This window comes from Metopolophium dirhodum, chromosome 1 (genome assembly GCF_019925205.1).
Source record: "Metopolophium dirhodum isolate CAU chromosome 1, ASM1992520v1, whole genome shotgun sequence".
NCBI classification, from domain to species: Eukaryota; Metazoa; Arthropoda; class Insecta; order Hemiptera; family Aphididae; genus Metopolophium; species Metopolophium dirhodum.
In genome coordinates, this window is record NC_083560.1 from 83,897,257 (window position 1) to 83,910,706 (window position 13,450).

Consider the following 13,450-nt stretch of genomic DNA (forward strand, 5'->3'; position numbering starts at 1 on the left):
ATATGTCTCGAGGTATCGCCCTTCAAATGAGACGGAAATTCGGGCAGGTGGACCAATTGCGAAAAGAACAAAAATCAGTTACTGATGTAGCCGTTATTCAGTCAGAACAACGAACAATATTTTATTTATTGACAAAAGAGCATCACTGGCAAAAGTCGACGTATCAAGCAATCTATAGTTGTTTACAGAAACTTAAAGAATTGTGTTTGCAATTAAAAATAACCAGTCTAGCTTGTCCAAGGATTGGAAGTGAAGCAGATGGACTACAATGGGAAATCATCCGAAACATGTTTCGAAACACCTTTGGAAATTCGAACATCAAAGTCTGTATCTACACCAGAGATGAATTAACAGAAGATCAGAAAATACAGAAAATAAAAGAATTGCATAAAAACCGGCTAGGAGGACATCATGGATTAACTAGAACGTTCAATAAGATGTATGAAGAACATAACTGGAAGGGCATGAGAAAACAAATCAAACAATTCATAAAAAAATGTCCAGATTGTCAAAAGAATAAAACAGCGACAAGAACATCAAAAGAGCCTATGGTGATTACCAGCACAGCTACCAGAGCCTTCGAAAAGATATTCCTAGATGTCGTAGGACCACTACCTCGTTCACATAGTGGAAATTCTTTCATCTTAACTTTACAAGATGACCTCACTAAATTCGCATGGGCTTCCCCCATGGAGAACCATGAAGCGAATACAGTAGCACAACATTTTGTGACCAAATTCGTGTGCTTACACGGAATACCACAAAGTCTGGTGACAGACTGTGGTACGGAATTTTTAAGCAACGTTTTTAAAGAGGTGTGTAAACTCCTTAAAATTCGACAGACGTCGACCACGCCTTATCACCCTCAAAGCAATGGCAGTCTCGAAAGAAGTCATCGTTCTTTAGCAGAATATTTACGAAATTTTATCGGAAAAGATCAACTAAACTGGGATACCAAAATTCCCTATGCGATGTTTTGCCATAACTCCACTGTTCATTCAGCTACGAAATTCCAGCCATACCATTTGGTTTATGGAAATTCTGTAAAAATCCCCACATCTTTCACTAACGAACCAGAACCTCGGTACAATTATAATGACTACCAATTCGAAGTCAAAAGACAAATGCAAGAAGCTCAGGCTTTTGCAAGAAGCAATTTGCTGGAAGCAAAGAGTAAGTCAAAGGAACAGTATGACAAAACAGCAAAACATCAAATTTTTGAAGTTGGTCAGAAGGTTTTACTACAAGAAAAAGCCGCGAAAAACAAACTGGCCCCGAAGTGGTTGGGTCCGTATGAAATTTTAGATGTAAATCCGACAAATAAAAATGTAACCATAAAAAAAAGTAACAAGAAGAATCAGACCATACACCAAAATTTACTAAAGTTATTTCACGAAAAATGAAACAAGAAAAATTAATTTGTTCCAGGAAACTCATCATGGCATTCTTTGGAATTTCCAAGAAAAATCCGTCATTCCCGAAAATGGTAATCCTGATAATGTGGATATGGGATAGTACAGCAGAAGCTCAAGAGAATTATAATATTACTACCTTCCCGGATCACAAAGGATTCTATTATGAATCTCACGGAGTGATCAAAACTTCTCACACTAAATGGAACTCGGTAACGTATGTGGATATTGGAATCTTGACCACAAAATATGAAAAGTTGATGACCCAGTATAGCGAAATGGAGACAATTTGTAAGCAAATGATAGCAAACTTTGGTAATGCAGAAATAGAAAATATTTGTAATCAATTCGTAAACCAATTTTCTACTACAACCCGTCCATATTTATATGTAATTCAGTTAAATCGTCGTAACGCGATGTTATCGATAGAGCATAACTCAAATAATGAAATTCGAAATCGCCGAGGATTGGGAGGTACCTTCAAGCGCCTGATCAACGTTTTGTATGGTGCATACTCGAAAATCGACACCGAATTCATATTTAAACAGATCGTAGAATTAACCAAAAACAAAATTCAGAATATTAATTTAGTCAAAGAAAAAACAAGAGTTGTACAAGCAGAAATATTGGATGCAAATCATACTTCACAGGAAGTCACAGAACATCATCAGAAACTCGAAAATAACTTGCAGTATTTACAAAGACTGACCAAAGAAAGTATCGTTAAAATCAACAAATTAGAATTTAAAAATAAACTGTTAGAGCAAGCCTTTTTATTCGAGGTAACTCTCAATCAGTATGCTTACGAAACACAAAACCTTGTTGCCATTATAAATGCAGCACTGGATGGTCAGATCCACACCAGCGTAATCACCCCCAGAAAATTATTACGGGAGTTAAAAGAAATTAAAATCAACTTACCCATGGGAAACGACCTCCCTATAGAAGTAAAACCCGAGTCCATGTCAAACCTTTTCAAAATCTCTGAAATAACGATTTCGTGCAAAACGAGTACTTAATATTTTCTATTGAAATACCCTTGATTTCAAGTAAAGTATTAAATGTGTATCGAGTTGTTTCATTACTTATGATATATTCTACCAATACATTAATTTTAATTGAACCCGAAGTCGAATATTTGGTAATTAACAATGATAATGAGGAATTTTTCACTATGACAGGGAAACAGTGGGAATCATGTGTAAATTTAGGAACTTACAAATTATGTAAAGGTGGTCAAACATTTCACCGCCGCTCGAGATCGAACGTTTGCGAAGTAGTACTTCTAACATATCAACCAATCCCAGAAACTTGCAAAATAAAACTGGTAACATTAACAACATCCATTTGGGATAAGTTATTGGATTCCAATGCATGGTTATTTTACACACAACCAACTTTAGTGACCATCAAATGTGCGGAACCTCCACAAATAGTAACATTTCAGATCTCAGGCGTAGGAAGGTTGACCACCTCCCAAGATTGTGAAATCCATACAGAAAATTCCATTATATTTCCGACAAGTAGATCTAATAGAGGTATCTCTACTGATTTAATTCCAGAAAGCAAAAAACATGAATCAGTATTATCAGAGAGTCTTAAAAATATAATTCCCCAGAACCTAAAAGACATAAGTATCGTACACGATTTTAATTCTTTATCCAAAAGGCTAATAGAAATAAGTAAGTTACCAAAGGTAACAACAGATTCTCTAATAATATTTCAAATGGAATTTCATATGGTACTTGTGTATATCTTAATGTTAACTGTAATATCCGTAGTTAGTGGATTAGCTATTAAGTTTAGAAATAGCATAATTAGAATGTACTCTCCGGATTTACCGGATATTTTATCACTAAATAATCGATAAGTAAACATTATAATCATAAATTTAGTTGTGAAAACATATTGTACGGAACATTAGGGAACCATTAGGTCCCTAAGTTCCATTTAAGTTGGGGGGTGTTAAGAACCCCTGGCTATATTAGTTAGTATATATATATAATAGTGTATAATATAATATTGTACGACGGCGACTGTCTGGAATTGCTGCGACAGCAATTCCAGGCAAGCGCTGGCTACAGGCACGGCTCATATAGCAAGCCGTGCCAGTGGCATTTCAGAGCAGTAGACGGAACATTGTGATTCGCACCAGAACATTATATTTGTCAGACCATTTTTTATAAAACATTAAATAATTCATTAAGTGCATTGTAAGTTTTTCTTTTCAAGTTAAATATAGAGAGTAGTAATTAGTTCCAAAGTGTTCGTTGTTTTTATTTGTGCACGGACCTCCAGGGAGATCCGTAACACATACAAATCTTGCTTCTAATTTTTGAATGAATGAGTCTATGTATGGAATAGCTATAGTTACACGATAATACGATTCTCCATATCAGGGTTAAGGTACGGTTTCCTATCTGCGGCTGGCCGCATACGACTGGCCGCAACGACTAGTCGTAATGACTGATCTATATTTAAACTGCGAACGTGGTTTCCAATGTGCGATCGACGCGAGCGTGTCAAAAATAGTCGTTGCGGCTTGCGACTGTAGTGATCCGATAGCAGTATTATCGATCAGTCGCATGCGTGTTGTCAACTGTTTATTTTTATTTAATTTATTAGTTATTTATTATTTATTATTATTAGTTATTTAACGCAATATAAAATAATTATGCCAAAAAGTATAACGTCAAAATTTTTGCCCAACGAGGACGAAATTTTAGTTGTTGAAGTAGAGAAAGAACGCGCTATTTATGACAGTTCTCTCGAAAAACACAAAGACTATGGTTATTTAAGTAAATGTTGGAACAATATTTCGGCTGTTGTTGGAAAATCATGTAAGTATATATAGATTAACAATTTTTAGAACGTTCGAACGTTGCATTCTAATAGTTAAGATAAAAGCTCAAAATATATTCAGTGAATAAACATTTTAATTCGTATTATAGCTGAGGATTGTAAATATCGATGGCGGAATATACGTGATACCTACATGCGGCACAAAAAAAAACTTGGTACTGGATCTCCGGCCATATTGTCCAAAAAAAAATGGCCTTTAGCTGGTCATTTGTCATTTTTAGATAATGTTGAGTATGAAAGAATGTAAGTAAATATATCAATTTCGTACTTTTATTCATAACTTTAAATTTTACTAGAGTTATAATGTTATGTTAATTTTTTTATTGCATACATACAAATCCTAGCCCTGATGATACGACTGTTTTTTCTCATAGCCACTTCATGAAATCTATCTTTTCATGAAAAGTATTTATGTTCCAAAGAAAATGATTATAGGTACATTTTAATATTTTAGTACGGTATCGAATGTTTGCAATGATCAAGACTCAACAATAGTTGAAAGTAGCCAAGATAATTCCGGAGATCCATTGAATGAATCAACTGAAGAAATAGCTGAAGAGGTCATACACGGGAAAAGATCGAGAGACAAGCATGCACAATTAGCGTATGTTAAAAGAATGAACGACAGAACAGCAATAATAAATAGCATACAAGCCAAAAATGAAGCAATTTTGGGTAGAGAATCATCTACTGACGAGATAGATTTATTTTTTAAGAGCTTTGCAATTTCAGTGAAGAAGCTACCTCCCAGAAGCAAAAGTGAAGCTAAAATTAGTATATTATCTTTGGTTGCACAGCTCGAAGATAAATACCTAGATAACACTGGAGCACAACCCACTCAACCGATGTTCCAAACACCCACTCAAATGATGTTTCAAACACCCTCTAGGTCTTCAGATTTTAACAATATTTTGTCACTTTCGAGCACACCATCGCCAAGCCTCAGTTCATCATCGGCTCTTCTCAAGGATTTGATCCATATAGGTACAATAATCAACTATAACTATATCTAAATATATGTATGTATATTATAATAATTATTAATTAACAGGTTGTTTTTAATATTTTAATGAAATAAAAGTATACATAATATTAAATAATGTCATAAGGAATATTGTTTTTAATTTTAATACGTATAAAGTTTTTTCGTTTTATTATTTGATATTTAAATGTAAAAGTTAAATAATAATATCTTAATATAAATAACTTATAGGTTATTCTGCCATGAAACAGCGCCTTCGTTATTAAAAAAGTCCTTATATGCTTCTCTGACGTCAAATCCTTCAGCGTTCTCTTGTAATTGGAATTATATTGTTAATTGGTACCGGTTCTCTTGAATCAAATTCTCTAAATGCTCGTCCATTTTCTTCTAAATATGCATCTCTTAGCATGTTATGCAAACAGCAAGCTACTGTGATTAGGTCATCACATGTCGATGGTTCAATGTTTATAGGCTGATAAAAGACGCGAAAAACCTGGCTCAATAAACCAAACGCATTTTCCGTCACTCGTCTGGCACAACTTAATCTATAATTAAATATAGACTTTGTCTTATCATCTTTTGAGGCTTGTCTTGTATATGGTTTCATTATATGAGTGTGAAGCCTAAAGGCTTCATCCCCCACAATAACATGAGGTAAAATTGTTGATGACCCTGGTAATTTTTTTGCTTCTGGAAAACCAAATGACCCACCTAATATTTTTTTACCCATGTTCGACTTTAAAAATATTCCGCTGTCACCTTCTCTACCAAACGAACCAATGTCTACAGCAATAAATTTGTAGTTGGCGTCAACCATAGCGAGCAGTACAATTGAAAAATAATCTTTATAATTAAAAAAAAGTGATCCAGTGTTGTTAGGACTTCTTATTCTAATATGTTTTCCGTCAATTGCCAAAATACAGTTTGGAAAATTCCATTTTGTCCAAAATTCTGAAGCTTTGACATTAAAATCTACGGTTGATATATCAGGAAGAAATATAGGTGTTAAATGTTTTTTTAAAGCTGACAGTGTTTTTTTGACAATTAGACTGATATAACTATGTGAAATCCTAAATGCAAACGACAGTGACCTAAACGATTCCCCTGTTGCAAGATACCTATGGATTAAACAAAATATTTTAATTGTTTCATGAAGGTAAGTAATACTTTAAATATTGTTTGTTATTTTGAAATATAGGTAAATAAATTCTAATCACGGTTGTGAAGTATTTTAGTGTACGAATTTGATATGATTACGATAACTACCGATTATTATTATTATTAAAGTATTTCATAATTTAAATATTTTAATAAATGTAATTTAACTACTTGCTTTAATTAATTATGATAATTAATGGAATACAATATTTAAAAATTACTTGTAAAAATTATATGTTCTGCAGGTATTTAATAAATGTAAATGTAAAACATTGTTCATAAAAAGTTGTTGGTGAAAATTCAGCGTCTGAAGTTAAAATTTTAACCAAATTGGTCAAAATCAGATTGCAATTTTTTTTGAGTTTGAAGTTAATAAAATGTTCTATTTTTATAACTAAGGATTGAACATCTAATATTAATAAAATTTTGTTTCTAGGTCATAAGTAGTGCAAACTGTAACCGAAATATATAAAAACTATAAAACACTGTTTTTTTAATAGATATTTTAAATTAAAATTTGGACAAAATGAGATATTTTAATATTTTAATTTTCAAGTGCAATGTAATCGGTTAAAATTAATTAATAAAACTATATAGTAGCTTACTTAAATATATTTACCATAAAGTAACTGCTAATTTTTCGTCAGGTTGAATTGGTTTTTTAACTCGTCTAGATGGAGGTAATGTTATATCATCCCTTACCAATGATAGAATGAACATAAACTGGTCATAATTTATACGGAAAAATTCACGGAATTTCGGTTTACTGTTATGTAAATGTCCATTTATTAAAATTTCAAAAAAACCTTCTTCTTCTCGAGTTGTAAAAAAACTGACGATTGATTTTCTTTTATTAATTCCTAATCGATTATTATAAATTTCATCTTCTTCTTCTTCCTCCTCTAATAGAAGACTAATTATTGTATTATTATTAATAATAATGTCCTCCATCACAGTTCGTACAATTCGTAAGGTACAACAATAGTTATTAAAATAAAAAGTTATAAACTAAACACGTCTGCACACTACTAAATATTGGAATAAAATGAACTATTATACACCAGCCGCAAAGTAAAGTCGCATATAGGAAACCAGTCGGCACGCAGCGTTCAGTAGTTGCGACTAGACGTTGCGGCCAGTCGTTGCGGCCAGCCGCAGATAGGAAACCGTACCTTTAGCTGTATGTTTGCTTCGCTGACTCAAACGCTTAATTGAAATAGTGATACCTACTATTTCAGCCATTTTCTTAAAAATAAATGTTTTAAATTAGAGCCTAATTTATGTTAATTTTTTCCATATTTTTACCTCAGCTTCTTTGAACATTTGTTTGAAGTTTTCATAAATATTTTCACGTAAACATTCAATTGGATCAACACTAATTTTAGGTAAATCAATTGCTTCTTTTAAGTCAATATCTATTTTTGTAAAATTGTACATAGCGGCAAACCATATGCAAACAATGTACAAACAACAAATTCAATATAAAGAATTAATTTCAATTTAATTTATAAAAAACATTTCTCTATCATAATATTATTAATACTAATTACCTTTACAACTTGAAGAGACACTAAAAATTCTGAATCGACTGTTTTAATAATATGTTGGCATCAATAGCAGTTGAATCTCTCCATTCGGATATTTTTTCAAGCGCACCAATAACACAAGAAAATAATTCAGTAATTAATTTATGGCTATGTATCGTTCAACCCATCTTGTAGCACACAGACGCATGACAGATTTCGATTTAAGATCCAAGTCACTTTCATAAATTTCATTCAGCAATACATTATTTTGTTTTGGTGTTTAAAAAAAAAAACAGTAAATTTTTTCGACTGTACCTAAACAATTTCTTATAACCTGTATGTCACAAGCAGTTGATACAGCCATATTCAAAGAATGCGCCGCACAATGCACATTTAAAGCTTTAGGAAAGTTTTCCCGTACTATAGTTTGTGTTCCTTTAATGTGTCCTGACATTAGATGCCCCATCATATCCTTGACCATAGATATTATTACAATCCACCCCACAAGAATTCAAACGTTAAGGAAAAACGCGATAGTTGCTATCATCGTGATAGAACTATCATGTATGCATGATAGTTATAATATGGTGATAGTAACGATCGCGGAGTTTGTACGGTGACAGTACGCTATCGCGAAATCAACTATCGCGTTTTACTATCATCGTGTGACCGCGGCTTTAATAAACATTTATCACAATCAAATTAAAAACCATGAATAATATTATTATATTAATAAAATAATATAATTTTGATATTTATAAAATACTTAACTATTACCATTTATAATAGAAGATGCTATATCTTTAGCAGTTAGGTTATGAATTTCAACAAATTTTAAAAAAGTTTCACGTAAGCAAACTTCTTTACCAGTGTTGATAACATACTGGACACACAAAGTTAACTATTTCTCTAAAGTAATATCATCAACTAAAATTGAAAAACATTCTGCAGCATTAATTTATTTCACAATTTGTTCAAGTATTAAATCGCCACCTGTGGAAATGATTTCATTCTGAATTTTAGAACTTGTATATTTGTATTTGGAATCAGATTCTAGGAATTCTTTAAAGCCAACCATATCTTTAGCCTTGTATCTGAGAACGGCTCTGAAATTACCTTCATTTACATGTTGATATTGAACACCTTCAGATTCATCTCCAACAACAATATATTAATATAATATTATTACATGCATTTTAATTACAATAATAATGAAATCAATGATATAATACTTACTTTTAAAACAGATTGGTCCAGTCTCTATGACCATAAAAGGCAAGTTCTTGTCTTCCACACAATAATACACATTCAATGATTGGGAGTAGATTTGATCGATTTCTCTTTTTTTGTTTCATAATTAATGTAAAAAATATATATTAACCACATGTTCACATGAATCATGTTGCATGATGGATACATTATAATTTTACATAAAGTAATAAATATAGGTACCATTCATTGTCTAAAACCTCAATGATGTCTGGCCTGTTGCTTGAAAAAGTTTTTAATAAAGAAGTTTTATGATAGTCACGTTTAAAATGATTTTGAAAATTCTGAAAATATGGTTTAATTTACTAAATAATAATAATAATAATATAATATATTAGATAATATAAATTAAACTATTAAATAAATCTGTTATTGGTGACTACTGCTTAATATGTGCAAAAATAAATACTTCTAAAGCATTCTTCCAGTTTTGATATGGAGTCAATACTAAGCCAGCTAAAGCTTAAGATCCAAATTAGCCATCTTTGGCAAACACTGTTTTATGTATATCAGATCTGCTTTATTGAATGATGATGTCTACTACAAAACCATACTTTTTATAACATAATAATAATAAGTAGTAACAATATCAGTGTTGACACATCTACAACAACTCTCTTTTTCTTATAAATAAAAATGAATACAATGTTAAATAGTGTTGAATATTTTACATACAAATTGTAACAATTTAATAATAATACAAAATATGTACGGGCTTCACTGGCCAAATACTAGTTTACATTACAAAATCTTTAAATGTGTTGGGTAGTTTTTTAATCTTATAGGCCTGGTTGATACCTCTTTAACCAGTACTCCTTTGTTAGACTTATTTTTCTCTTTTGTTTCCTCACTTATGTTTTTTTCACCACTACTTCCTGTAACAATATTTTTATTATTTTTTAAGTGGATGCTGTTTCTTCTGATAATTTTACCCATATTGTTTTTAACATAATACGATCTAGGAGTATTCGCTTTAGCTATGACCTTCCCTGGTAGCCACATTTTATGTTTTTGAATTAAAATATCTGTATTAGGTTTAAATTGTGATTCTTTTTTATTAGTTGTTTTGTCATAGGTGGATTTATATGTTTGCTGGTATACTTTTAGTTTCGTTTGTACTTTATGTTGAAGTTTAGGATCTAATATTTTTTTAGCTATTGGTAGTTTGGTTCTTAAAATCCTACTGAATAATAGTACTAATAATAATACTGATGGAGATGCTTGCACATATGTGTGCATCTATACTCTAGAAGCATTGCCTCTACATCACATCCTTCTTCTAGGGCTTTTTTCAGTAATTTTTTACTAGTTTGAACTGCCCTTACAGCTAGGCCATTGCTCTGAGGGTATTGAAGGCTCGATGTAACAATTGAGAAATTCCATGATTAAGAAAAAGTTATGAATTCACTTGAATTAAATGGCATGTTGTCAGCTATAAAGGTTTTCTTGTACTAAATATTTGTTTGCTTTTTTTTTATTATTTCATTAGTAGTTTTATATCTTAATTTTACTAAATCAAACCATTTTGAGAAATAGTCAACTATAACTAAATAGTCTGTACCCGCAAAGGATAGAATATCTGCTCCTACCTTTTCATAGGGGTAGTTTGGAACTCCATGAGGTATTGAAGGGCTTTTTTTATTTGAATTTTGAAATTTATTACAGGTGTTGCATTTATTAATAAATTGTTCAATTTCATTATACATTCCAGGCCAGTATATAATTTGTCTTGCACTTAATTTTGTTTGATTTATTCCTAGATGGCTTTCGTGTAACAGTTTAAGTATAAAGGGTCTTAGTTTGGTGGGTATCACCACGTTAACTTATTACTTACTTAAAGTAAGCAACTAGCACGTGGTTACTAATTTCGATGCCCTACTTCAACTGATGATAAAATATCCTATTAACACGGGCGCCCCGCTGAGTGCCCCACTGAATAGTGTGAATACCTGACCGGGCCGACCAGGTCGTGTCAAAAAGTGACACAGACCCGACCCGGAGCAGTAGGAATGGACCTTTAAATGGAGTTTTAACTATGGAATCACTGATCAAATTAAACATATAGTAGTATAATAAGTAGAGCGCGGATTTTTATGCACTAAAAGTATTGAAATATGCCATATAATATACAGTAAAAATCATGAAAATATGCGAGAATTTTTCTTTTTTCAAAATTTACAAATTATACCGATTATAATAATTAATTACTTAAATACTAAATAAAAAAAATTGTGGGGAATTTTTTGAACAACTTAATGTATTTTTTAATTTTATTTATTACTAGCTGACCCGGCAAACGTTGTTTTGCCATATAAATTATATCTTATGAATATTTTGGTAGGTATTCAAATAAAAAATAATTAAATTATTGTAAGTGTGTGGGAATGTTGTATACTGGTGTATGACTGAGAGATGAATGGAGCACTGTGAAAGATGATGGCCCATAAAACTAACAAAACACCAAATATTAATTTTTTTGAATTCATTATATTTTTTTTATCTTAACTAATAAATTTAAAATTACATCTCTATCATAAACTATAAAAAATTTTAAAAATATTATCAGTCTCTTAGTGCAATGGAGTGTACGATATTTTTAGTAAGTCTATCTTTAGCCAACACAAAAAAACTGGATGGTTTACCCACGCGGGAATATGCCACGTATAATTGTCCATGTGACAAACACGGTGTGCCCAGATCTAAGCTACAAACAGTCATCGTTTGGCCTTGAGACTTATTGATTGTCATTGCGAATGCCAATCTGATTGGAAATTGAACCCGTTTGAATTCAATTGGTACATCTGTAGTGATAATAGGGATTCGTGGTAGTAATACATCTTCTCCGCGAAACTTGCCAAAATTCTGGCTTCGATAACGCTTTTCATCAATTTTTTAATAACTAATCGCGTGCCATTACACAGCCTTGGTGGGTTCAAATTACGTAGCAAAATAATAGGAGATCCAACCTTCAGTTGTAAATGGTGGTGGCATGCCTGGCAAATCCAATGAGTTCAAAAACTCTGCTCTAATTTACATTTTCATTGGTATCGCAAACTGTATCGATAGATTTGTATAACACCAAGTCCCCTGGCAACAACTGTTGCCACAGTCGCGATGATTTCAAGCAAGCGTTGATCTCATCAGTGTACGTTGAACGTGGAATGACTGAAAGTGTTTGTCTGAAATTACCTGAAAGGAGTAACAGAGTGCCACCAAACAGTTTGTCATTGTTTCTCATGCCTTTCAATGTCCTGTCCAACGCCTCAAGCGAATGTTTGTGTGCCATAGGGCATTCATCCCAGATGTTAATTTTGCACTGTTTCAGCACTGTAGCCATCTGTACTACTACTACTACTCTGTAGTACCACCATCGTAAGTGAAATTTGGGTTTTGAAAAAAAAAAACTTTTTTTCTTTTTTAAGTAAGTATAAAAAAAATATTTGGTAAAAAAAATTTGAAAATTCATATTTATTTTATGGTTGGTCTACAAAGGGTTAAATAAAGCAAAATGTAATTATTCAGCAACAGAATTAGAATGTTTAGCGATTATATTCGGCGTAAAAATATTCCGACCGTACTTGTATGGTAGAAAGTTTACAATACTAACAGACCATAGACCATTTTCTTGGTTATTTAATTTGAAAGATCCTTTATCTAAATTAACAAGATGGTTTATCAACTTGAATAATATAATTATGAAATTATATTATATAAAATGGGAAAACTAAACACTAATGTTGATGCACTATCGCGAATGTAAAATATTAGCGAAATTAAAGATGAAAGTTATACGAACTTTCTGAACAAATTGGAAACAACAATAATTAGTAATAAAAATGTTAAGGAAGTGCACGGCGAGTTAATAGACTCTCCGTCAGAATATAATATAGTATCGGAAATAGAAAAATATTATAATTTCAGATCAGGTATTAATTATGAATTAAAAACACGATTCGGGCGTGACAAAAAGTTGAAATCTAATAAAGATTTGGGTGACGTAGTAAAATTTAAAAATGGGGATAGATATATAATATTTTTAATAACGAAAACAAAACAGAAACAATTAACTACGTATGAAAGCGTGCACATAGCATTATTGAATCTTAAACATTTTTGTGAAAAACATTCGTTAACTAAATTAGCAATGAATCAATTAGGACGACAAGACGGACTAGATTGGGCTAAAATTAGATCAATGATAAGATACATTTTTCGTAATACAAATATAGAAATAATAATTT

The 13,450-nt window shown here is 31.7% G+C and overlaps 2 protein-coding genes across 2 annotated transcripts; both read right to left on the minus strand.

Annotated features, from left to right (window-relative positions):
- Positions 1-5,557: 5,557 nt before the first annotated feature.
- Positions 5,558-7,851, minus strand: LOC132942761 (uncharacterized). The gene is made up of 4 exons (XM_061011402.1): positions 7,720-7,851; positions 7,587-7,659; positions 7,034-7,229; positions 5,558-6,374 (listed from the first exon to the last, which is right to left on the minus strand). Exons 1-4 carry the CDS (start codon positions 7,849-7,851, stop codon positions 5,558-5,560), a joined length of 1,218 nt encoding a protein of 405 aa, XP_060867385.1.
- Positions 7,852-11,771: 3,920 nt separating this feature from the next.
- Positions 11,772-12,546, minus strand: LOC132942772 (uncharacterized). Its single transcript, XM_061011414.1, has 2 exons — positions 12,399-12,546; positions 11,772-12,010 (listed from the first exon to the last, which is right to left on the minus strand). Exons 1-2 carry the CDS (start codon positions 12,544-12,546, stop codon positions 11,772-11,774), a joined length of 387 nt encoding a protein of 128 aa, XP_060867397.1.
- Between the last annotated feature and the right edge of the window lie 904 nt (positions 12,547-13,450).